General features: G+C 42.2%; 2 protein-coding genes and 1 long non-coding RNA gene across 3 annotated transcripts; 2 read left to right on the top strand and 1 right to left on the bottom strand.

Moving 5' to 3' along the window:
* Positions 1-733: 733 nt before the first annotated feature.
* LOC121804051 (F-box/LRR-repeat protein 10-like) lies at positions 734-10002 on the top strand (the record flags this gene model as incomplete). Its single annotated transcript, XM_042203602.1, has 5 exons — positions 734-919; positions 994-1194; positions 8478-8485; positions 8617-8710; positions 9253-10002. Coding segments are annotated over exons 1-5 (1239 nt in total), but the record flags the coding sequence as incomplete, so codon positions are not given.
* On the bottom strand, positions 3721-6210 carry LOC121802602. Its single transcript, XR_006050819.1, has 3 exons — positions 6193-6210; positions 4298-4369; positions 3721-4207 (listed from the first exon to the last, which is right to left on the bottom strand). It is a non-coding gene; the product is annotated as an uncharacterized LOC121802602 (long non-coding RNA).
* A 4655-nt stretch (positions 10003-14657) lies between the features above and the next one.
* On the top strand, positions 14658-26943 carry LOC121805412 (serine/threonine-protein kinase STY46-like). Its single transcript, XM_042205254.1, has 16 exons — positions 14658-15156; positions 15443-15557; positions 16894-16958; positions 17162-17281; positions 18060-18114; positions 18200-18310; positions 18492-18542; positions 23970-24145; positions 24235-24342; positions 24662-24735; positions 24864-25039; positions 25326-25421; positions 25772-25852; positions 25930-25983; positions 26134-26268; positions 26566-26943. The coding sequence occupies exons 1-16, from the start codon at positions 14963-14965 to the stop codon at positions 26641-26643; spliced, it is 1689 nt and encodes a 562-aa protein (XP_042061188.1). The 5' UTR covers positions 14658-14962; the 3' UTR covers positions 26644-26943.
* The last annotated feature ends 606 nt before the right edge of the window (positions 26944-27549 follow it).

The raw sequence follows: 27549 nt of genomic DNA, 5'->3' as shown, positions 1-27549 counted from the left end.
TCTCCGTCCATGGCGGCTCCTCCTCCGGTTCATAGTTGTGTGTAAACTTCGGCCAGCCCTTAGTCTTCAGCTTGGCCACCATGACTCCAAGATTGCTTTCTCGGAGCTTCTCTTTTCGGCAACTGCCTCCACAACCCCCTCTTCCCGGTGACAGCCTCTCCCCTTGTGACGGATTCCAAATTAGAAGCCGGCAACAGGCTGTATCCGAGAGACTTGAGATAAATTTGACCATTTTTTTAGCCGCCCAAAAAACAAGCTGATATTCAAGATCTCGACTAGTTATTAGTTTTGATTTTTCTCAACCAACAGAAGACGGATCCAACATAAACGAACACAAATATGTTTTTTTTTTGGTTTAGAACAAACTAACGGAGGATCGTTAGCTGCTCTGATACCATGTTAGAAAATACAATGCGGAAAATAAAAGACTATTACATAAAGTAAAAGACGAAGAGAACTTCAAAGACTACATTGTGAATGACTTGAATTGAATTCTCTCAATATTACACAACCTTTTATAGGCTCTAATTCTAGCTATACATGGAAAATATATTCTAATTATACTAATATCCTTTTATTTGATTTTCCATAATCTTCATTGATTTCCTTCAATATTCTTGCCATAATTTCATTCATTGCCTTCTTGTTCTCCCATCAATTAATTTCTTATTCCAATATTCGTGCCCCCGTCAATAACGCCTCCCATTTCGTGCAGAGAGAGAGATAGAGAGAAATGGCAGCTCCGTCCGGCTCGGCGCGCACGGGAATTCTGGGCCTGGATCATCTCCCCTCAGCCCTAATGGCAACGATCATGACAAAGCTCGACATCCCTTCCATCCTATCACTGGCTTCCACGTGTACGGCCTGCCGCTCCTGCGCTGCCGAAATCCTCTCATTTCTCCCCAATTTCCATCTGCCTGTGAGCTGTGACTAGATTTGTTTTCAATTCGGGCATTGACTTTTGCTTAAACCAATTCAGGGATTTTTTTTCAGGATATTGCGCCTTCAATTGATTTATTGGGGCCGCTGCTTCCGCACTGCAACCCCTACTTACGTAGCTTGAAGGTGGACTGCACTCGCCTCGATGATTCGTCGTTGGATTCCCTCCTCCACCCTTCGCTGCAGGAGCTCTACCTCCGGAATTGCACGGAGTTCAGCGGCAGGCTTTTATCCGAGCTAGGCCGCACTTGCAGGGTTTTTTCTATTTTTGTTCTAAAATAGAACTTAGCTTCCTCGTTTGTTCTAGCGTTTTTTTTTGTTCCGGATTTGGGAGAGACGCATGACCCTCATGCGTCTATTTTTAATGAGACGCATGACGATTATGCGTCTTTCATAGAGACGCATGAGGGTCATGCATCTCTATTTTTTTTCGTTTTTTTTAACGACGCATGAGGGTCATGCGTCTTAGGTATAGACGCATCTCCCTCATGCGTCTATTGTTTTTTTAAAATATAATAGACGACGCATGAGTATCATGCGTCTTTGGAAGAGACGCATGAGGCTCATGCGTCTCTATTTCGAATTAAATCAGTTCCGCGAGAGGCATACAGGCAGAATACACGCGAGAGAGAATTCTGATAGGCGACTTCCGGCGATTCCTTGGCGATTTCTTGGCGAATCCGACGATTTCCTCTCGTTTTCCGGTAAGTTTCATTCAATCCTTCAACATTCCTTCCTTATTTGTTGTTAATTTGCATAGTTTGTTTAGATTTCCCCTAATTTTTGTAAATTAGGGTTTATAACAAATTGCTCAATTTTGTCCGATTTTTTGGTGTTTAGTTAATTGTAATGTATTTTAGTGGCTAAATTCATTCTATTGTATAGTTATTCATATATTAGAGATGCTTGGTGTTGTGATTTTGGTTGTTATTGAAGAATAAAGTATAGGTTGAATTGCATATTTTAATTTAACCTTCTAATTTAGTAGCTATATGTAAATTAGGCCTTATAAAGCATGAATGGTGTTGAATTGGAGTGAATCAATCATTTGGTTTATGATGTGTTGTTATTTTGAAGATGAATTTGAATGGATATGTAATTTGTGTTGTAAATGTTAGTTTGTAATTGTTGTTTCGTGAATATGTACTTAGATTAGATGGAGACTTCAAGTTCTAGTGGGCAATTATTATATGGACCCGAAGACCCGTCCTTGCTAAATTTGCAGAAACATCACATTTCACATAAACTCATGAAAGAGGGCACAACCCAAGTATTTAAAGTTCGAAGGACAGAAAGCAAGACTTGGGACGTCGAAATTCACGAGAATGTTAGATATTGGCTTGACGTCTTTGGTTTCAAAGGCGTGATCGATTGTGGGAAGCCCATGAAGGTGGACAACGAGTTGATCACGGTGTTGATTGAGCGTTGGAGACCGGAGACGCACACTTTCCATCTACCGATCGGTGAGGCGACGATCACCTTGGAAGATGTGCAAGCCATTTGGGGCTTGAGGGCGGATGGTCGCGTTTTCACAGGGCGTGACTATCATGACAACTTTCCAGACTGGACCAGCAAGTGTCGCGATCTGTTGGGATGGATACCAGATACTTCCACAGAGACAAAGCAAGGCGGTTTGCTGATGACCGCACTGATCAACCAGACAAGGATGCCTCTGGGTGATGACCTACCTATGTACGTATACATCCAAAGGGCACGTATCCATGCCCTAATTTTATTAGGAGGTCTCATTCTACCGGACACCACGGGGTGTAAGGTGCCATTTATGTGGTTGAATGGGCTTGGGGATCCAGAAGAGGTGAAGAATATTAGTTGGGGAAGTGCGGCATTGGCCTACCTTTATCATTATCTGTGCGAGGCTTCCATGGATAAGAGAAAAGAGTTGGGCGGGCCTATGATGCTTCTGCAGCTATGGGCGTGGGAAAGAATGCCCACATTGAGGCTTGCGTTCATTGGACCAGTTGTGCACGAGCCATATACACCATGTGGCGCCAGGTATATATCTAAATATTTATTTATTAATTTATATTGGGTTATTTGCTTACATCAATTTTATGTACAGGTGGAAAGGAACAACGCAGATAGGAAATGCTCCTAGACACTCGGTTGAGCATTATCGTGACCAAATATCTCTGATTAGACCTGGCCAGGTGAGTATTATTTCGGTTTAGACTTCATTTAAGAACTTATTACGGAATTATTCAGTGGCATTTGCATTGCTGTTTTGTAGTTTATCTGGACGCCATACGCACATTGCATACTGCCTGACTACTGCAATGATGTGACTGGATGCTCTCTGTGCGAGACCTACTTGGTATGTTGGGCCTATGTCGATGCCCATGAGCCTGGACGAGTGCGACGACAGTTCAATAGGTATCAGGATATACCGCAGAATGTAGACAGGATGCTAAGGAACGCCGATCATTTAGGCAAAAATGATCGGCGTGGTAAGAAGGGCAACAACTGGGCAAACACGCATCAGTTCTACATTGGGGAGTGGGACATGAGGTACGAAAGGTTCCAAGCTGCTGAATACGCCGCACCGATGTCCTTGGATATTCCCATGAGCCCGGGTTATATGGCGTGGTATAACAGAATTACCGTGACGTACATGACTCGGCCTGGGGCACGGGCCACTGCTGGGATGAATGAGTCGGCTGCTTCGATGCGACTATTTGTAAGTTTGTTATATTAAACTATATGCTTTCATGTGATATAGATTGTTTCTTATTGATATTGGTATCATTTTTTGTCTAGGTTGAGGCTTTTCAGCGGGTTTTCCATTTAACTACGGAAGACGAAATGGACCCCCGAGTGCGCCAGATTCGAGAAATTGTTAGGACTACCCTCGAAGATACGAACAACGGTGATGTCATGGAGTACCCCGCTTCTCAACATCAGGATGTGGTCATGCCGTACCAAGAAGAAGTAGTTCCACGGCGTCGTGGAGCGCGTGGTGTTCGGACTGGGGGACACGGCTACACAAAGCAGTTTAGGATGTCTCAGGCGCCTCCCGATTATGTAGCACCAGAGGCGCAGTATCAAGAGCATGACCCACCCCAGTGGTATTCACACCCGACGCATGAGTCTCAGTCGCAGTGGGACCGTCCACTGCATTCTCCAAGCCAGCCTGAGCCCGATTGGAATCGTCGCCCATATTCACAAAGCCAAGACATGCCGCAATGGAGTGGGGCCCGAGCGTCGGTCGATTCATTCTTCCAGAATTATCAGGTCATGCCTCCTGTACAAGCTGAAGAAGAGGACGATGATGAAGAAGAAGATGACAACATTGTCGAGGCACATGAGGAAGAAGACGTTGTTCATAGCATCCATGGCCAACCTCGTCCAGCTGCGGAGGGTTCATCACGCAGCGGGGTTGGGAAGCTCGTGAGCAAAGTGTACAAGAGACTATCTTCGAGGAAGAACAAGGGGATTGAACCGGCTAAGTACACTCCGTCGTCGTATAAGTAGCATGAAGAATGAGGGTAGAATTGCTCGAATTGATTGAACTGATTGCAACATTGTTGCATATGATATGATATTTGGATATCTATGTTATTGCTCAAATTCATGTTAATTTTTCTATGTTGGTGAATTAATCATGTTTCTATTCTATTGAAAAGTCTTAATTGAATATTAATAGATTACTATTAATGAATAACTAAATAGTGTATTAATTATGTGTTATAAATATAATTAAAGTATGTAAATATGAAAATACTCCGAAAACGCCCGATCGGGCGAAATTAGAACATGGAATCGCCCGAGCGGGCGAACTCTCTGTATTCTGCCTGCCTGCAAGTTAGAGACGCATGAGCATTATGCGTCTCTACGTAAGACGCATGACCCTTATGCGTCTTAGGTAGAGACGCATAATGCTCATGCGTCTCTAACTTGCAGGCAGGCAGAATACAGAGAGTTCGCCCGCTCGGGCGATTCCATGTTCTAATTTCGCCCGATCGGGCGTTTTCGGAGTATTTTCATATTTACATACTTTAATTATTCAGTGGATTTGAGACAAATAATTTCCATTTTCCAATAGTCCGAAACACAAGTTTAGATTTAATTGGCAGATACACAGAAATAACGTTTCATAGAAACTAGACAAAACAAATTAACTAAAGTGCTAGTGACATATAGAACAAACTACAATTCATCATAACACATTTATTCTCCTGCTAAGTCCTCTTTGTCTCAAGCTCCTAAACAAAATAAAAACAAAGAAAGTTATCTTCTTACTCCATGCATACAAAGGTAAATTAAATATATAAAATCAATAATTGAGAAGGAAAAATACCTGCACTGCAGATGTCAACAATTTAGTCGGTGAGGATCCTACATAACATGACCAACTGTGCAATTTCTACGGTCATGGCCCTCTACGCCGCAATTCCTGCACTTGCGGAGAGCTCTCGGTTCATCTTCCTCGCGAACATCCATTTGATTAGGAATCCTCCTTGTTCTGCCTCGTCCACGCTTTCGAGGAAGCAACTGCTCTGGTGTGATACGTAATTTCCATCCAGGATTTGCCCAATAGTCTTCGTGTCTTGGTGCTTGAAATGAGACACCATAGTACTGTGCTTCCCGCGTAGCTTTGTGGTTGTGTTTATCAATGAGTTCAAACATAGAGTTACCTCGATCTCTGGCAACGGTGCACGCATGGGAACAAGGAACTCTCCACATCTGCCACTTCCCACAACTGCACTTTGAATCCATAAACTCGACGTCTTGTCTGTTATTGCCCTTTGCCTGTCCCTTTTCAACACGTGGACGACTTCGAACTTGGTAATGACCTTTTTTTCGGTCAAGTACTGAACAGTAATGCATTTGCCCCTTCGCATCATACGCAGCAAGTTTGTCCCTCGCCCAAGGGGTCAACCGACCTTCTGTATGTTGTATTTCTGTCTTTCTCTCTGCCCACCATTCTACTGTTCTCCAAAATGTCAGATCAACCAAAGCTCTAATAGGCAGCTCTCTTATACCTCTCAACACGTTGTTGTAGCTCTCTGACATGTTTGTTGAGGGCACCCCCCATCTCAGTTCATCATCGTAACAAAGAGACCAGTTATCTTGTTTAGCTTTGTTGAGCTCGTGTATCGCAACAAGACTTTCCTCCCGTAGTGCACGTCGCCGTCGCATGTACTTGCGTACTTGAGTTGTGACACCCAATGCCCATATCATGCCTTTCGCTTTACCTCCCTTACCCTTAAGTTTAGTCAAGATATTTTTCCTCACATGGATCAAACAAAATTTGTGGTGACATATCGGCGGCTTTTTCCATTCATCAGAACGCATAGCCTTTAGGATTCCTTTATGCCTATCCGAATTGATGCACACCTCCCTTTCGTACTTCACCACATGGATTCTGACATGATCCAAAAACCACTCCCAGCTGTCGCCAGTTTCTTCATCGACAACAGCATATGCAACAGGCAGACATTTCTTGTTAGCATCAACACCACAAGCAACAAGCAGCTTACCTTTAAATCTTCCTCGAAGGTGAGTCCCGTCTATTGTTAAAACCGGTTGGCACTCCTGGAAAGCATGTATAGCAGGCCCAAGTGCCCAGAACACGTAATAGAAGACTTTAGTACGGCCCTGGCTCAACAACTCGTTATGCCTCCACTCAACGATTGTGCCTGGATTCCTATACTGCAGTTCAAGCATGTAGCCTGACAAATCCCTAAATGACTCCTCCCATCCACCAAATACAATCTCTAAAGCCCTTCTCCGTGCATACCATGCCTTCTTATAACTGATTACCACATGAAATTTGTCATGAACAAAATTTCTTACGGCTGCGGCACTGAACTCGGCATTTTTAAGCAACTGATGTCGAATACACAAAGCAATCATTGGTGATGAAAAGTTAGCATGTCCTCTATCATTACGATGGCCTTCACAACTATGTCGTCCACACCACTTCCTAATCTCCCACATATCATCATGGGCCATGTGTGTAACAGAAACTTTCCACCGACATTCATTCACTTTTTCAGCGTCGGTCTCGCTGATAATAGATGTCCCATCTTCTGTCCTCCCTGCTAGATATTTGCACACGGCATGCCACCTTCTTACTTTGCTCTCAACCACCCTAAATTGCCGGTGTTGCCTCAGACTCCACATAGTAATAGCAGTCTTCACATGCAGCTTGCTATCAAATTTTGTTCCCGCATTAATCCGATATGGGTGTTCTTCATCCCAGTACATGGTACTGCGTTCATTACCAACTTCAGGTACCTCAGAAGGACCACTAGGCAGTCTGCAAAAATATTTCAACCCGGTGTGAACGTATTCTGGAAGTGGTTGTTCACCTTGCACGACGGGTTTATACAGTACCTCCTCATCACTAGAGTCAGCACCAGAATCATCACTTAAAATCTCATCAGACGACGATGACGATAATTCTGGATCATCAAGGTCTCTTCGTACAACATGAACATCATCATGCTCTTCTACAGTCTCTTGAGTATTCAACCCAACATCAACAGCATCTGCAACATCTGTTTGCTCATTCATACCGCAATCCATGCTCAAAGGTTCAAACCTCGTAGATGATCCAACACCATGATCAACAATTGGTGGGATGAAGGCATTTCCAACATACGAATACTCAACAAATAATTCAATATGCCGAGTAGAATTTAGAGCCGCATTGAACATATAAAACACACTTTGATCACTGTCAACCGCAGTACATACATAACTCGTACCGGTACCCAAGAAACAATGCCTCCAAGATATTTCGATGAAGTGTTGGTTTGAATCTATTCTTATCTTAACACATATCATTGCAACTAATTCAGATAATGAGACACATGAATCCAATACGATGGAAGCTCTCGCACGAGGAGGATCATAACAAATACCCACTTGAGGAAGTTGATATATTCTACCACCCCAATATAAACTCACGTATACTTGCATGATTTCTGCAAAAATATATATACAAACCAACAACAATTAAAGACAATTTTTTTCATTAAACCCTAATATAGTAAGTATACAATAGATTTATCAAAAACCCTAATAATATGCAAATAAACAACAAATACGGGAGCAATGTTGAAAGATTGAAGGAAACTTACTGAAATATGAAGGGAATCGCCAAGAAATCGCACGTTTTGTCTTCCTCTCTTTCTCTCGCGTATTCTGCCTATTCTGCTGTGGGTATTGATTTAAGCAAGTTATAGACGCATGAGGCTCATGCGTCTCTTTTTAAGACGCATGACGCTCATGCGTCGTCTATTATATTTTAAAAAAACAATAGACGCATGAGGGAGATGCGTCTATACCTAGGACGCATGACCCTCATGCGTCGTTAAAAAAAAAAAAAAAATAGAGACGCATGACCATCATGCGTCTCTATGAAAGACGCATAATTGTCATGCGTCTCATTAAAAAGAGACGCATGAGGGTCATGCGTCTCTCCCAAATCCGGAACAAAAAAAACGCTAGAACAAACGAGGAATCTAAGTTCTATTTTATAACAAAAATAGAAAAAACCCCGCACTTGCAAGGATCTTAGGTTTGTAATTTTCGACCATAGTTTGGACGAAATTTGCTTCATTTTGAAATTTATTTGAAATTCTTTTTTGGGATTTTTTCATATTTGTTGGATTGGAAGCTGCATTGTGTCTGAATTAATGTAAATTTCAGGTTTCTGTATTTAAGTTCAGTGGCAGAGAAGAGGGGAAGATCAGTTGATGTATTGCATCTAGAGGAAATGCTTAGTGGTTGCACTCAATTGGAAGTAAGGGTATATATTGTTATTGATTTGATCGTGATAATTGTGGGAAAATGGCATGGCAATATATTGTTTTGGTTTTGATAAAATTTGTGGTGTTGTTGGTTAAGTTAATTTTTTTATTTTGTTACTGCAAATAGATTCACTGTAGCTTCATTAGATTATGTTTTAGATGTTTATGTGAATCATCAGAAGTAGCTTCTGTCTCCTTGATGTGTATATGCAAAACATAGCATGATGTTTAATGCACTCTTAATGGTTTCTTTCTATCCTTGGCTGGGGAACTTATATTGCTTCCCGAGCTGTTATGTAGAGCTAATCTTGTAGGTGATCTATGGTTCATTTATTTGTAATCCGTAGTTACCCTTGGTAAACTTCTAGATTTCCGAAGCAGCTGTCGAATATGATGATAAAGTGACTGGAAACCCTCATTAACGTGAATTATGCATCCAGGCTCAACTGGCTTGCTGTTTTTTGTGTGGTTGTTTCTGTACATATCTGTTCGTTGGGTATGCTGATATTCTGACCCTGATATATTGCTTTTGTAGACATTGATCCTGATGTTTGATGTCTCCGTATTTCTGCGCCATAGTTTTGCTCGTGTGTGGGCTCTGGCCTCACCAAAACTCATTTCTCTTGAGATCGAGTATATTTCTTCAGTAATGATGACGGAACTGCTTAGTATGCTTCCCAAGTTGAAGACTCTACTTCTTGACGGCTGTGATTTAACTGATGCAGGTTTATCCTACTTAAGCAAAGGTGTGATGAATCACCTGGTTTCGTTGTCTGTGAGAGGATGCAGGAGACTCACTGACAGATGCATCTCTTCTCTTTTTGATGGGAATTCTAACCCAGAATTAAGAGAATTGGATCTATCAAATCTTCCAAATATATCTGACGCTGCTGTCCTGTTACTAGCAAGAAGCCGCATCCTAATATCCGAGCTGCGGATGAGACAATGCCCCCTCATTGGTGACACTTCTATCATGGCACTAGCCTCGATGCAGGTTGATGAGAACACTTGGTGTGGAAGTAGCTTGAGGTTGTTGGATATCTATAACTGTGGGGGCATCACTCAACTTGCATTCCGGTGGTTGAAGAAGCCGTATTTCCCTAGATTGAGATGGTTGGGGGTGACGGGATCCATGAACAGGGATGTAGTTGAGGCTCTGGCAAGAAGCAGGCCGTATATGCACGTTACTACGCAGGGTGAGGAACTAGGGACAGAACAGTGGGAGGATGCTCATTTGCAAGACTACGACGATGTGGACGAGTTTGAGGAGTGGCTTTTAGGAGGAGGGGGAGGAGAAGAAGATGATGATGACTACGAAGATGAAGAAGAAGATATGAGTGATGCTGAGATGGAAGATGCTGTTGGACATGAGTCGTGAAGGATCTGTTTAAATGATTTGGTGAGAAATCTATTCCTCATATAAACTACTCCAACTTAGACTGATTTCGTATTTGTAAGATATGCATGTAGGGTTGTGATCCGTTGCTAACTTTTCTTAAATTGCTAACTTGCTAACTCATCAACGTAGTGTATTAAAAATGTCAACACGATGATATTGAAATGTCAACATAAACTTACGTTGTATGTCAACACTCTTTGTTAAAATGTCAACACAAATATGTGTTGACATTTTAATGTGATCGTGTTGACATTTTTAATACACTACTACGTTGATGAGTTAGGAAGTTAGCAATTTAAAAAAAGTTAGCATTATAACGTGAAGATTGTTGACATTTTAGTTTTCCTTTCAACAATCATCACATGAGTCGATTTGTTGACATTTAGTATTTGTAAGATATGTGTGTAGTGTATTTATTTAGGTGATGATTTCGTATTTGTAAGATAATGTGTATATACAGATTTTTCCTTTCCTTTAGGAGAATATAGATTTAGGCTCCTAAAATGGGAGCCTTTTATAAATTTCTGGATTCGGTAGTCCTGTGAAGCTGAAACTCAAATTTAAAACCGAGTTTGAAGAGCGTGGCTTTAGCCCCAACATTCAAGAATGTGTCTTTAGTCACTAATTTCACGAATGCGTACGCATAGTTCAGTTTTGGCTTTAAAGCCGTGTTCGAGACATGGGGCTTTTCCCCATTCCGGCAGTCGTGGAAGTGGAGTCGATTTCAGGTTTACCGCTATTTTCCTAAGATAATTTTCCATTCTTATATTTAGGATAGGTTTTTTATATTTAGCTTTTTTTCCTTTATGTTTTTCTTTAGTAGATTTTTATATATATTCATTTTATGTTGAGTAGTTTTGTAATTCTCTATAATACCTCCTTGAAGATTAAAGAGAGGGATCCATAGAACCAATTAGTTTGCAACTCATAATATAGATACATATGAAACATATTAAATCATGGATATTGATTTTTTTTAATATAACACACAGAATCTGAATTTGAAAGGAATGGACTCTGAAAAAAAGGAGAATAATGTCCTAACTTCATGGCACTTGCCGGCCACAAAATAATTGATTCTTTAGATACAGCTCTTTAAACAAAATTATACTACTATCTTTGTCTTAAAAAAAATAAATATGATACGAATTTTAATGTGCAATTGATGAAATACGAGACAGAAAAAAGTAAGAGAGAAGTAGTATTAGTGGATTGTGGATCTATATTATTAGTAATATTTAAATATTTAAAATTTTCTATATCTATAAATTGGTCTAATTTTAGTGGACTATCCAAAATGATAAAACTGATCTATTTTTTGTGGACGGAGGAGGGAATAATACTCTCTAGTTATTTTAATAAAATTTTAATTTTATTTTTCTGGTTTGTAGATTAATTTAATTAGATAGAGGTACACTGAACGATATGTGTACAGATTATACTTTACTTGTTTTATTAGTACTTTGTACTCTCTCCGTCTCATTATAATTTATAAGTGAGACGTATATCTTTTTGGACTGTTCTATTATAAGTGACACAATTCCTTTTATGGTAAAAAGACAATATTTTATCTCTCTTATTTTTTTTCACTTTATTCTCTTTTTATTAATCACTAAATACCTCTATCTAAAAAGCTATGTTGAAGATAAACGTGACATATATAATGAGACCGATGGAGTAATAGACTAATAGTTTGTTAAAAATCAAATTATAACGGTTGTATCTCTAAATCAATATGCGAAATTAATCTAGGTGCCTTGACAAAAAATGGTAAGTTCACATAAATCACACTTCGATACAATTTGTGTTTTACCAGTACAATTAGGTCATCCGCAACGCTGTCACTTATCCGTCCCTTAACCGTCTCTTAAATTACTATTTATAGGCCCCACTGTACTTTTTTACTCCATCTCTTAACTAAGGGACGGAACCTGCAACCCTCTGTCCCTTAAATTACTATTCATTCAATTTCATTTTTTAATTTTATTTCCAACCAAAATTCAATTAAAAAAAACACACTTCATTAAAAATAAAATAAAATTACAACATAAAATAAAAATACAACTTAAAATTCAAAAAAATAAAAAAACACTTAATTAAAATCCTAAAAAATAAAAATGACATAATTTAAAATACAATTTTAAAGAAAATAAAAAAAACTACTCCGCCGGCGAATCATCCCCCGAAGGCCGTGGAGGTGCACTAAAGCCGTGAGGAGGCGGAATGCCAAGTTGTGCTGCCATAAACGCAATTCCGTTAAGATAGGCTTGGTATTGGGGAGGTGTCATGCGGGAAGTGTCCGCCATTGTGGCGGTCATGTACATAGACATAAGGGAGTTCGAGGGCCCCCCTGAGCCCGAGCCCGCTTGGCTTGATTCGGCTCGGCCACTCCTCCCTCTAACCACCTTCGCCGTATTTCTCCCTTGCGGCCCACGGCGCCCACGGGAGGACCCCCTGGCATAGTCTGTCGGGGCCTCAACCTCTTGCGAGGCAAACTCTTGTGGGGCGCTGCCCGAACCTCCCTCACTAGACGAGTATTGACCATCCGCCGTGTGCTTCGTGCGCTTCGAGGTCGAGCCCGAGCTGGACTGGACACCGCCGGCCCACCTTTCCTCGTCTTTGACGACCTCCCAAACATCGACATATTTGAATTGTTTGCCGGTGTCGTCGAAGTAAACTCGCAAAGCCGACCTCAGAATGTCGGCTCCCGTGGCTCCGCTTTGGTAATGAGTCGCTTCATTCTTGTGGATGGCGCAAAATCTTTTGATCTCTTTGTCGACTAGGTCAAAGTGAGCGCGGAGCATCTTATATGTGCGGCGGCGGGACCCCTTCGGCTTAATCTCGTGGTAGGCCTAGTGATCTTTTCCCAGAAGCACATCCGGGGTTGTTGATTCCCGACGATGGGATCGTACGAGACGCTAATCCAGGCGTTGTACACCGCCAGTGTTTCTTAGGGGTCGTACGAATGCCGACCTAGATCCTCCTCATCCGCCTCCGACCTGGAGCTTCCACCGCCTCGGCCTTCTTCCGGAGTGGGATCAACGGAATAATCCTCCCAAATATGGGATTAATCCCTGCGAATACCTCGGGACGGAGGGACGGGCGTATGCATCCACATCAAAATGAGTTGGTTGGTACCCCCGGCGTCGACGAACCCTGGGTGCCCGGCGTCGACGAACCCTGGGTGCCCGGCGTCGACGAACCGGAACCACCACCGAGGACATTGTACATGCCCCCAGTCGCCGAACGCGTTGATGTCGAACTCGCCGGAGCCGCCACCGCCAAAGTTCAGATGATTTGGAGAGTAAAAAAAATAAAAATAATTTTTTTTTTTGAAAAAACGGTAATATAACGGTAATATTACCGTTTTTCATTTTAATTTTTTTTATTTAATTCAAATTTAAAAAAAAATGAATTATTGCGTCAGCGTGACGATGTCCACTCGCGGGCCGGCGAGTGGGCGTCACGCATGGCGCCGGAGCGCGCCACGTCGCCTCGGCGCGAGGCGAGACGTCTCGCCATTCGTCAAGGCGGAATGGAACGCGGAACGGGATGGGGACGGGCCGGGGACGAGACGCGGCGCTGCAACGCGTCACGCCGCCGTCTCGTCCCTTCTCGTCCCTTCGTGACGGAATACGGGCAACCTGCGTGAGCGTTGCGGGTGGCCTTAGTGTTTTATTGAAAATAAATGTTGCAGCTAGGGATGTCAATGCAGCCCGCAACCCGTGGGCTGACCCGAATAACCCGCCAAATTTATAGGGTTAGGGTTTAAAATTTCTAGCCCGATAAAATTACAACCCGATTAGCCCGCACCCGATTAACCCGCAACCCGTTAGGGTCAGACCCGAAAACCCGATGGGCTGGCCCGAAAACCCGATAAAATTTCTATTGTTCTATTTGTTTGACTCCTAATTGGACAATTTCATTGATTATTTTTATAATATAAATAACTAAAAAAATAACATTCAATTTTATATTAAACATATAAATTATATATTAAATTTTTATTAATATAATAATAAATAAATAAATTAGAAACTTCTAATTCATTAATAAATATTTAAATTTGTAAAACATGTTTTAAAACATGCTTTAAAATATTTAAATTTATGTTTTATTTTACACAAATCTCAAATATTAGTATTTGATCATGTTTGTGTTTGAGTTTAAGTATATATCTCAAATTTATCATAATTAAATATTTATATTTTATAAATATAACTAATTTTCGTCATTATTTATTGGATTGATCGCATGTTAATTTTATCGGTAGCAACCCGATTAACCCGCTGGGACAGCCCGAAACCCGAGCGTTTAGGGTTAGGGTTGAACTTTTATAACTCGAAAAAATCTCAACCCGATTAGCCCGCAACCTGAGTAGGGTTGGCCCGAAACCCGGTGGGCCGGCCCGATTGACATCCCTAGTTGCAGCCACCAACCAAGAATTAGACCTAGACCTAGACCTAGACCTAGACCTAGACCGTTTTAATTCAATTCATAATTTCATATAGTTCTAAATAATTTTCGCAACACAATTGAAAACAAAGAAACCCAAATCAAATCCACTAACCAGACTTCTTTTTTACTGTGTTTCATTTCATAATCAACAGAGGATATTGATGGGAGTGCGTTTCCAATTCAGAAACACAAAATAAAAATCTAAAATCCACATTCATCCCATCACCTCTCTCATTTTCTCAGGGATTTCGCCATCTCAAATTCACACTAGCTACGTGCGTGATGGAAATCTCACTTTACATGAACCGTAAAACCCATTGCATCGAAATTTGAAGAGAAATCAACGCCTTTGTGGTTGTGATTTTTGCAAAATCAATCGCAATCTCAAATGGTGATGGAAGATAACGAGAGTTGTGGAAGTTGGGTGGTCGAATCTTCGGCTGCCAAGAGCCACCACCAGCGAAAGAAAGTGGAGGTTTACAATGAGGTTTTGCGGCGGCTCAAGGAATCTCATCATCCCGAGGCGCAGGAGCCTGCTTTCGATGACCAGCTTTGGGCGCATTTCAATCGCCTCCCCGCCAGGTTGCCTTCACTCTCTATCGCTATCATTTCCATTATTGTTTGGATTCACTAATTTCAGCTGATTTACCATTTTCAAACATGTCTTCTGTTTTTGATTGGCGGAACTTGCTGTTACGGTGTACTACGACTGTAGGCATATTGCTGCAATCGAATTAGATTACCATTAAAATAAGCTGTGATGTCATGATTTTTGTTGTTGTTGTTGTTATTATTTCTCTACAATTGTATCGTTCTGCATCGATTCGTTAGTTAGTCTGTAACTGAGGTTTACGTCTCTTCATCGAAGGTATGCAATGGATGTCAACGTTGAGAGGGCAGAAGATCTTCTCACGCACAAGCGTTTACTGCATCTAGCTCGTGATCCTGCTAACAGGCCAGTTTTCGAAGTTCGGCTTGTACAGGTGACCTATTACTGTTCTGCTCCCCTCTGGAATCCTGATATCTTACTGTTTAATGTTTGGTACCCATTCATGTGGCTTCTGGTGATCGTTAGGCTTGAAAGCAGGATAGGATCTGTTTCTTTGAGAAGGTAGAATAGTCAACTTGGCTGATTGGTGGAGAGTGAAGACTACAAATAGGATGTACAGAGTAATTAAAATAGTGAATGCTAACTGATTTCACCAGAAGCCCCATGCTTTATACCTTAAAATTTACATCCTACTTCTAAAACGCTTAAGGTTTTACCCTTATAATGATCTCAAGTGCCAGAGGTTCTAGCTAGATTTATTATTCAATGACTTTAATTTTAATTTTAGCAAATGGTATATTGTGAGGTTTGGAAAGTGAAAGATGGTTGTTTCATGAATGTATCCCAGCTACTATCTAGGTAGAATCTGACATTTTAGCAAATGAGTCGCTACTTACTTAGACCGCATAGTAATGTAATATGCAGTGTTGTCAAAATGTCGTTCGGGTCGCTCGGGTCGCCCGGGTCGCCTGGGTCGAGACCATCACCGCCCCAACATGGGTGGGTTGATCGAGATACAGGGTCGCCGTTGGGTCGCCTGGGTCGAGTGGGACGCCTGGGTCGCCCTAAACACATGCTATCTCTGATTTTCTCAAATCTCTCACATGTTTTCTGACTATCTCAATCATGATTCTCTATATATATGCATGCACCACATCAAACTTTTCAAACCTACTTTCTACACTTTAGAATTCGGCCTCTTCACTCCTAAATAAATAAAAAATTCAAAGATCTTTTGCTGCCACCCTTCATATATTCCTTTGTTTTGATATTTTCAGACAATGGTTTCAATTATTTATTGTGTTATGACTTATGAACTGTTTTGATATTTTGATCATTTCTATTTTTCACTTTATCTCTATTCACATGAATTGCGTCTACATTTATATTATTTGATATATTATAAACATTAGAGCAATATATTTATTTTATTTAATATTAAAAGGCAAAAAAATTAGCCTAGATTTGTGGGTCTCTCGACCCCGTCGACTCGTCGACCCGCGACCCAAATTTTCACCTCATCGACATGGTGCGCCCCGCGACCCTAACAACACTGGTAATATGTCGCATTTTTTGCCTCTAGATAAAAGCAGATGCTTCTTGTGTTCTATAATGGTTGTCCACTTTTTGCTTCGCTAAAGTTCAAATAAACCAGCCAGCCAATGTGCGTCACAGTCTAACAACCCATGTCTCTGTCTTTTATCACTGTTCGCATGATAGTTATGCTTGCTTTATGTCATCTATATGTATAATAATTTAATCCTGCACAGGTTGTACCTCTCTTTGATGGGAATTCTGGGGATTCAGTACATTCACATTCACCAAGAAGGGGAAGGTGTAGCCAGCGACTCTTTGAAATTAAAGTTAGCTGTCATGTACTCATGTTTGCTCCTGTATTAACAGTTTCAGTTTGTCATTATCTTTCATCATTATAATATTTTATTCAGTACCTCTCTCTTGGTTCAGATCTATGTAGTTTTTGCGAGGCTTTAATGACTCTGTGAATATTTAGTATTTACTATCCCATTTTTCATTCAGCATCCATCCCCCACCTGCCTTTGGTTCTTCTCCTAATCTTGAAACTCTTGCATTCGAAGCAAATAAATCTGAAGTTCAAGATGGGGATAGTGTCATAGAGGCTGGCACCACGCTTCCCAGGTATACAATATAATTGATCTGATCTCTATCATTATTTTTATACTTAGTTGACATCACACATGACTTGTTTGCTTTCAATCTTGAGTCTGTTATTGGTTGGATCCAATTGATTTTGTTCCATGTCCCACCCATTTTTTAGTTGGGGTTCTCTTACTTTCGATCCTTTGTTACTTTGTCTTGCTCCATTACATTCTTTTTGGAGCTAAATTTTATTCCTTGTGGGAACAATCTTCTTGTTCAAATCCAGAATAATAAGCTAGACGTTCCACTTTTCTTAGGCTTTTAGCCACCGGTACTTGGGATAGATGGAGTTTTCTTGATTATCCGGTCAAGAAAAGGGCGACTTTAGGGAATTTTATAATGGAAAATTTTAGTGAAACGCATTGCCGACCTATGACTGATTAAGTTGGATTTGACTTTAAAAATAAGCTTTTGAAGTGGGTTACAAGTGTCAAAGCTTGTTGTAAAGAGATGACACAACTGAATCAAACATATTTAATTAAGATAGATTGGATGTCCCACTCTCATCATGCCGATAAACCAAAGTAGTACTATATAATGTATGTCCATTATGGGTATATTATATGCACATTGTGATTAATATTCTGCAATCCCAGTCTTGATTTATACACAGCTTTAATGTTGAAAATGTTCTTTTTGGAATTTTCGCTGTGTCATTACCACTCAACTGTTTTGTTTGAGAAGTTGTAATGGTTGATGAAAATAAGTTCATACTAGAAAGGCATGTCATTAAGTTTATTCTTCAACGTTAATACAGGGCCATGCATGAGATTACCTTTTCAGCAGATGACAAGCCAAAGCTTCTCAGTCAGGTAATTAGTGCACCTATCCATTTCACTTGGGGTCACTTGACACATATTCAACATCAAGTACACTCTCTAATGATGGCTTTTACAGTTGACTTCTTTATTAGCTGAAATTGGACTGAACATCCAAGAAGCTCATGCCTTTTCCACAATGGATGGCTATTCATTGGATGTGTTTGTTGTTGATGGGTGCCACTTTGAGGTATCTACAGCGTAATTTTGTCATTTTTGTTGTATGGATTGTTTCATTTTCTTAGGCTATCTTCCCTCTTTCATGTCAGATATGTTTCATCTTGAGAATGTCCTTTAAATTGCTTTTCATTTGTAGTAATTTTACTGTTTCCATGCATTTTGGGTCGTCCCTGACTTCCTTCATATTTCAGGAGATTGAGCAACTCCGGACTGCTATAGATAAAGAACTTTTCAAGATTGAGGTACTTCACATTATATTCGCTGTTATGAAGCCAGTGTGAAGCTGCTGTTGCTAATGCTTATGTACTTTACTAGTTTACTCTATCACAGCACCTGTGTACTAGGTCTACAATGGTTTTCTTGGGATCTGATAGAGTTAAGGCCACCGGAGTACGCGAGCACAAGGAGTGCTCAAGATTATCGGTTTAAGAGACACACTAAATGTTGAACACAGATAGAACTAATGAGTAAGGGAAATAAGAACTCGGCTTTATTGATTAAATACTGGAATTGAGATGAATTGAGAGAACAATCCTCACCAAGGAGGCCTGCGACTAAGCGCCCAAAATACTGATTTCCCAAGATGATTTTCATCATTGTGGAGATTCAATATATAGACTTACAATGAGAGAATTCAGCAACAACTAACAAACTAAATTCAAATTCAGATTATAGCTAAAGAAGCTGCAACAAACTAACTACTAGCCGAGATATCTGCGCCTCCCTTTTGACCGTGCCTACTCCTCTGTTTCCTCCGAATTCGCTGGCCATGTGACTTGGCGGTTCCCCCGTTTGTAGACCCTCCAAACCGTATCAACTGCCCCGTCGGACGAAACAGCCTTGTCCTCAACTGCCCCGAACAGAGCCTCAGGCAGATCTGTCTCCGGGGTGGTTTCGCCAATTGCCCGTTTCAGCAGAGAAACGTGGAATACCGGGTGAATACGGGAGCCGACTGGAAGCTTCAATCGGTATGCCGTTGTACCAATGCGTTCCTCGACCCGGAACGGCCTAAAGAATCGGGGAGCAAGCTTCCTATTTGCTGCTGTGAATAACGTCGACTGTCGGTATGGCCGGAACTTGAGATAAACTAAGTCGCCGACGGCATATTCCACATCCCTGCGATGCTTATTGGCCGCACAAACCATCCTTTGCTGGGCGCGAAGCAGATGTTGGCGGAGGAGGCCCAGCGTTGCATCGCGAGACTGAAGGGACTCTACGACAGCCTGGGCTCGAACCTCACCCGGCAAGTAACTGTGAATTGTTGGCGGTGGGCGACCATACACTATCTCGAAGGGGGTGGTCCCCGAGGCAGAATGTGTACTCGTATTGTAACAGTGTTCTGCCCACGCGAGCCATTTGTGCCATTGCTTGGGGCGCTCGGAAGAGAAGCAGCGCAAGTATGTTTGGAGGCAACGGTTGAGCACCTCTGTTTGGCCGTCTGTTTCCGGATGGTAGGCGGAGCTCATGCGGAGTTTTGTGCCCGTGGCACGGAATAGTTCTCGCCAAAAGGAGCTCAGGAAAATCGGGTCCCGATCAGAAACGATGGAGCTCGGAATTCCGTGCAACCGAACCACTTCCTTGTTAAAAAGTTCGGCGACTTGCTTGACGGAGAAGGGGTGGCGGAGGGCAATGAAATGAGCATATTTTGATTGTCGATCCACCACCACAAGCACACAATCAACGCCCCCGGATTTGGGCAACCCCGAGAGAAAATCCATACTTAGATCCTCCCAAACCCGCTCCGGGATGGGTAACGGCACAAGCAGACCCGCCGGCGCCTTAGTATCGGCTTTGCTTCTCTGACATGTTGCACAGGCAGCAACAAATTTGGTGACATGTTTCATCATCCCGGGCCAATAGACATTCGGCGTCAATCGCCTATAAGTGCGGTATGCCCCAGTGTGACCGCCCGAGGGGGTAATGTGATATTCCGCCATGAGCTTTTGAATCCAGGGTGAATTTGCAGGTATTACAATGCGACCTTTGTAGAAAAGAATGTCGTGAACTAACTGAAAGTGAGGTTTGGACTGCAGCCCTTCCTCCAGATCAGCCTTGATCGCGCCGAGGTTGGGGTCGTCAGACAGAGCAGCCTGGACAGGCCAGGTAGGTCGGGACAGAGCCGACAACTCGACGCACTCTTCGTCCCTCCGGGATAAAGCATCGGCTGCTTTGTTTAGCTTGCCATCTTTGTAAATGATAGAGAAATCATAACCGAGCAATTTTGCCGCCCAATTTTGCTGTGCAGGCGTGGAAAGAGGTTGGGCCAAGAGTTGCCTCAAGCTCCGCTGATCGGTATGCACCACAAACCGACGCCCAACCAGATACGGTCGCCACTGGTGGATGGCGAGAACCAACGCCATTAACTCCTTCTCATATGCTGATTTGGCTAGCCACCGGGAGGACAAGGTTTTGCTAAAATAGGCCACAGGCTGCCTATCTTGCATGAGGACAGCCCCCAGACCGCGCCCTGACGCATCGCATTCGATGACAAACTCCCTGGAGAAATCAGGCATCCTTAACAAGGGAGCCGAAGTGAGGGCCTCCTTCAAAGCCGTGAATGCCTGCTCCGCTTCGGCCGGCCACGCCCATCTCTGCTTCTTGCTGTCGTCTGCTGGTTTTTTAAGCAACTGAGTGAGGGGTGCCGCGATCTTGCCATAGTCGCGAATGAACCGACGGTAGTAACCCGTTAAGCCAAGGAAACCACGGACAGTTTTGAGAGACGTCGGCGTTGGCCAACGCAGCACGGCCGAGACCTTGGAGGGGTCCATGCTTACTCCTGCGCTGGACACCACGTGCCCCAGGTACTCGACCTGGCGACGAGCAAGGAGACACTTCTTCGGGTTCACGACGAGCGAGTGAGCTTCTAGGGCCCTGAAAACCTGCCGAAGATGCTCCAAATGTGCATCCCAAGAGGCACTGTAGACTAATATGTCGTTGAAGAAAACCAGGACAAACTTGCGAAGGGAGGGTCGGCATGTCGTTCATGAGGCTTTGAAATGTGGCGGGTGCATTGGTCAACCCGAAAGGCATAACGAGGAACTCGTAATGGCCAGAATGTGTGCGAAAAGTTGTTTTGTGCACATCCGGGGCTGCCACTCTGATCTGATGGTACCCGGCTTTGAGATCCAACTTGCTGAACCAAATAGAGCCATGGAGCTCATCGAGCAGCTCCTGAATTACCGGAATTGGGTATTTGTCCGGCACGGTGCGCTTATTCAGCTCACGATAATCCACGCAAAATCGCCATGAGCCGTCTTTCTTGCGGACCAGGAGCTCCGGGCTGGAGTAGGGACTAGTACTTGGCTGTATGACCCCAGAAGCGAGCATTTCCTCCACTAAACGCTCCATCTCGTCCTTCTGCATATGATTACATCGGTATGGCCGGACCGATACTGGTTGGGAGTTGGGTTTAAGTGTGATCCGGTGGTCAGTGTGGTGAGCAGGGGGCAGCGTCGTCGACTGCTGGATGACCGAGGGAAATCCCTCCACCAACGCCTGTAGCTGGGACCGTGCGGCTGGTGGCAAGGAGGGATCAAACCCGAATTCCGTGGGCGTGTCGCCACCCATCATCAAATGCAGCACCCAACAAGAATCGCCGTCGTCAAGTGTGTTGATGTCGTGGGAGGAACAAGCCCTGCGAGTAAGAGTAGGATCGCCCTCAATAGTCACCAAGCGATCTTGGACCGAAAATATCATGGAGGATCGCTGCCAGTTGGCTGTAACATCGCCGAGGGAGGCTAGCCATGTGACTCCCAAAATGATGTCTATGTTTCGTAGGGGAAACACAGCAAGATATGGAGAATAACTCCGAAGCGAGCTGGAGGGGCACCGCGTGACAGATTCCGGAGGTGCGGACCCTGGATCCGTCCCCCAGCGTGACTGCATAAGAAGCGGTCGGGGTGATAGGCAGTTGGAGACGAGTGGCCAGCTGATCTGAAATAAAACAATGGCTAGCTCCGCTATCCACCATAATGAGGACTTTTTCTTGGTCGATATTCCCGAAAAGCTTCATAGTATGGGAAGTATCAAGACCGTTGAATGATAACTCCGATAGTTTCAGCTCCAATCCTACATCCTCCATGTTGAGCGTGTCGTCCTCACTAGAGTCAGTCAGTGGGTCGTCCTTGTCGATGATGAATACGTTAAGCGTTTTTGGCGGGCAGCGGTGGGCAGGGCCAAACTTCAGGCCACACCGAAAACACGTGCCTGCCGCAATATGCTTCCTGTATTCTTCGGAGGACATGTTCCGAAAACGACGAGAGGGTGGGCGGTTTGAGCCAGTCGCCGAGAGGGAAGTAGGGGTGTACGAGGTTGGTCTCTGGCTCGACTGGTGCATCTGTGGGGCAGGGCTGACTGTGGCAGCACCGGTTGGTTGAGTTCCGGCCAACTGGTCAAGCTGGAGAGCCATCTGCACTGCATCGGAGTAAGAGGTAATATTTGCTGCCTTCATATGCATTCGTACCTCCGGGCGTAAGGCTGCCAAGAAAAATCCCAGATATTGGTGATCTGAGAGGTCACCTATTTGGGCGAGCCGAGCTTCGAAAGCCGCTACAAATTCGACGAGAGAACCGTCGTGGCGCGTGGAAGCAAAGGCTTCATAACTATCCAACGCCATTTTGTCGCCGAAGCGTTTCATGAGTTCTTGCTGAAAACGGTCCCATGTCAAGGCCGGAAGGCGGCGCTGTAAAAGCTGGTACCACGGCAAGGCTGGACCTGCCAATGCCACCATCGCTACACCCAAACGTTTCTCCAATGGAATATTTGACACCAAGAAATACTGCTCCGCACGCGCAAGCCATGCGATCGCATCAGTTCCGTCGAATGTCGGAATTGTGAGTGGGGGACTGCTCCCCGAAGCTGCTTCGGTTGTTTGTGGATCGTTGTTAGTCACCGGGTCGGTGGACCTGTTCGCGAACCCTGCTGCAAGGGTCGCTCGGACCTCAAGCATAAAGGCGCCAAGTTTTGCATCAATTGCCGACATCTGTTTTTCCAGATCTCCAGTCACCTTCTCTAATCCTTCCAACCGCGTGTCCGTATTGCGTGTATTCACCATCGTCACCGCACCAATTGATAGAGTTAAGGCAACCAGAGTACGCGAGCACAAGGAGTGCTCAAGATTATCGGTTTAAGAGACACACTAAATGTTGAACACAGATAGAACTAATGAGTAAGGGAAATAAGAACTTGGCTTTATTGATTAAATACTGGAATTGAGATGAATTGAGAGAACAATCCTCACCAAGGAGGCCTGCGACTAAGCGCCCAAAATACTGATTTCCCAAGATGATTTTCATCATTGTGGAGATTCAATATATAGACTTACAATGAGAGAATTCAGCAACAACTAACAAACTAAATTCAAATTCAAATTATAACTAAAGAAGCTGCAACAAACTAACTACTAGCCGAGATATCTGCGCTTCCCTTTTGACCGCGCCTACTCCTCCTCTGTTTCCTCCGAATTCGCTGGCCATGTGACTTGGCGGTTCCCCCATTTGTAGACCCTCCAAACCGTATCAGGATCCTTCCTCTTTTTCTTTGAGTCAGTTCGTATTTGTCTCATATATGCCTGGTTTATTGTTATGTGATGACAGTGACACTACCTGATAGAATCTTATAATCAACGGAAACAGATATGCTTTTCCATTATTGATTCATGTTTGATGCAGAAAAATTCGTGGCCAAATACACAGAACCTGCATCCTCTCCGTGAAATTGATCCACTATGCATTAAAAGTGAAGCTGATCATCTGACAATTCCCAATGATGGTACTGATGTCTGGGAAATTGATCCTCAACTCTTGAAATTTGAGTCCAAGATAGCATCAGGATCTTATGGTGATCTGTAAGTTTCAGACTGTTACATTTAACATATGGATGCAGTTGGGTTGTTCTATTTAGTAAATATGAAAAAATACCTTTTTCTTTTTTCAGATATAAAGGTACATTCTGCAGTCAGGAAGTAGCAATCAAAATTATCAAGACAGAGCGATTGAATATGGAACTACAAAAGGAGTTTGCCCAGGAAGTATATATAATGAGGTTCGTTGTTGTACATTTGTGGATACACAGGTGACCAGCTATGCTTGTACATCCTTTAAACAACAATTTTTTATCGACAGCCGGTAATTTTTGGTTTTTAAATGGTCATTTGTGACACAGTTGTCTCACTTATGTTATCTAATGTCCATGCAAATCTATTTTGCTCAGTTCATCAGTATTGCTATTATTTTGACCTTTTAAACTTGACACCGGCATCCATCTTAAAGTTAGCTTATTATTGTGGGTAGATTTCTTAACCGAATTATTATCTATTTATCTTATTATTCTCTTTTTATTGATTACTTTATGCTACTCGCAGAAAAGTACGACACAAAAATGTTGTGCAGTTCATAGGAGCATGCACAAGACCTCCTAAATTGTGCATAGTGACAGGTATATGTTAGGCATAGTACCCGTGGCCTAAAAAATGTTAAGTTCTTGTTTGAGCTACTAAGAGGACTCTGTCTTTTTCCTAATGATATAAAATGGCTATCAGGGTAAGTTTGTTTGTTTGATTGCAGAATACATGTCTGGAGGGAGTGTTTATGATTATTTACACAAGCAAAGGGGTACTTTTAAGCTCCCAGCTTTACTCAAAGTAGCTATTGATGTATCAAAGGGCATGAGCTATTTGCATCAGAACAATATCATTCACAGGGACTTGAAGGCTGCTAATCTTTTGATGGATGAAAATGAAGTAAGCACTTATAAATTGAGTCTGCTTTAATCGCTCCCCTCACATACCAAACATAAAAAAATCTGTCAAATGATAGAATTATTCATGTGTAGAAAATATTTGGGTTTTTACTTCGGTACTATGTAAGTTTGATAAATTTTTGAATAAAGGTTTTTGATATTCTGGGTATGACTGAAGGTACAATAACTTTATCTTATACGCCAACTTATCTGCCTTTACCAACTTTCCCCACCAACTATTGTAGATTTGTTAGTTTGGAAGAGATCTCAAATGTCTTTATCTACAGGTTGTTAAGGTGGCTGATTTTGGGGTAGCCAGGGTGATATCACAATCAGGGGTTATGACAGCTGAAACTGGGACATATAGGTGGATGGCTCCTGAGGTATGTCTTTGTCTTTGAACCAAATCTGAAATTAGGAGATGTAATGAGGCATATGCAAATTATGTTCTTTGAGCTATAACTATGACTATCATTATCTTACCAGTTCTGAAGGTTCCCATGCTTGGTTTTCTTATATTTGAAGTCACTTTAAACTAAAGAATTTATGCACTTTTATTCGGGGTTGAAAAGAGGTCGTCTGGAGCTGAATATAGTAGTTCAAATTAAGCATCAGTAGACTCCTTGCATTTCCTCGTCCAGTCCACCATATTCAAAATGCTATATATTCTTTCCTGTTCCTGTCTCAGTATGAGATTAATCTTAATTTGCTCACAAAAGCTGTTCTCTTACAGGTGATTGAACATAAACCCTATGATCATAAGGCAGACGTGTTCAGCTTTGGGGTGGTTTTATGGGAGCTGCTGACCGGAAAGGTACTTCTGTTCTCTCAATTGTTCACTCCTGATTCTTGTAGACAACAATTAGCTCTATGTTTTTTTTGGTTCGTCAGATCCCCTATGAGTACTTAACTCCTTTACAAGCTGCTGTTGGAGTGGTCCAAAAGGTAAGGCTTCTAGTCTGTTTTGCAGTTGGGTCTTTTATTCGTGAAGACTGTTTAATACGCATTTGGTTTACCAGAGATGTAATCTCTGTACATACCCTCTGAAAATGTTGCAATAAACTTCAAACCAGTTCCATTTGTTTGGCGTTTTAGGGTCTCAGACCAACTATTCCAAAAAACACTCACCCAAAGCTTGCCGAGCTGCTTGAGAGATGCTGGCTGCAAGATCCAGCATCGAGACCTGACTTTTCTGAAGTAATGGAGATCTCGCAGAAAATTGCTAAGGAGGTATTGTTCTTTTCTGTTTAATGATCACCTCATACCTTCTAGTTACACATGTATGCATCATCTCTCACTCACTGACCTATGAATACTTATTCTCAACAAGTTTTATTTCCGGATAGGACACTTACTCAGTGGTAGAGACAGTATAGCCGAATATGGTTTTTAGCTCGTTTACATCATAATGACGTGTGCTTTACGAGCTATACTGTTATTTAACTATCCGTGAGAATCTTAGCATCTTTTTCTTGAAGAACAAACGCGTTCAAAATTCAATGCTAATATGATGCAAGTTGAAAATAGGTTGGAGATGATGGGGACGACAAACGGAAGGAGAAATCTGGAGGGTTCTTTTCCGCATTGAAACGCGGCCATCAGTGAATAACCACAGATTATTCAATAAAAGAAGGAAAATTTCTTTTTAAGTTAGGGATCTTCTCCAGTTTTAGGGTTGATTGTGCCCCCCCCCCCCCCCAAAGGTCCAATTATTCTATATGCATTGTACAGTATCCCTTTATTTTAAGGTTGTACTGCATTTTCATCTTGAAAATTAAGGCTTACTCCTTAGCATGTTAGGCCTTTTGCGGATTTTACTCAGCAATGCTTTGTAGTTTTTCCTTTTTAGAGTTTTTTTGCACGATTATCAAGTCTATAAACTATGACAGCTTATTATTGCACAAATCTCTTACAAGCTTGATTTTGACTCTACTTAGATTAGTTTTTTACTTAAAATTCTTGATGTGTAATTGGGGATGACATGGATTTCAATGTGATTGGTAAAGTAAAAGAGACAATAAAAAGGTTGTTGAAATAATGTTAATGGATGGTGGAACTCATAAATGATAAAGTAAGATATAAGAGGAAAAAATAGTTGAATTAGTGTTAATGGATGATGTGATGCATAATTGATAAAGTAAGAGAGAAAAAAAATTATTTTCATAAATAAATATGGACTATTTATACGGGATCAATGAAAAAGGAAACATAACCTGTTTTATGGAACGGATGGAGTATGCTTTGTTCATTTTGATGCCTCGTTGAGAGTTTTTTCTCCAATTTTTGATATATGTGTCCTAGTTCCTCTCTGCTAGAACGTAAAACCATGAGGTGGTTGCTTTGACTAAAAGTAACCTAAGGTTGCATCCCTAGTTTGGGTTGAGGTCTTTGGTATGCAAAGTGGTGTTCTATCCATAAATTATTTCTTTCATTTCTTCAACTCCATCTAAACTTTGGGGGCTTCACTTTTTTATGGGTGAACCCTTTTCCATTTTTTCCGCTTTATTGGTT

Source organism: Salvia splendens, chromosome 5 (assembly GCF_004379255.2).
Source record: "Salvia splendens isolate huo1 chromosome 5, SspV2, whole genome shotgun sequence".
NCBI lineage: Eukaryota > Viridiplantae > Streptophyta > Magnoliopsida > Lamiales > Lamiaceae > Salvia > Salvia splendens.
The sequence above is the reverse complement of the archived record's forward strand: the minus strand, read 5'-3'. Positions and strand labels throughout refer to the sequence as shown.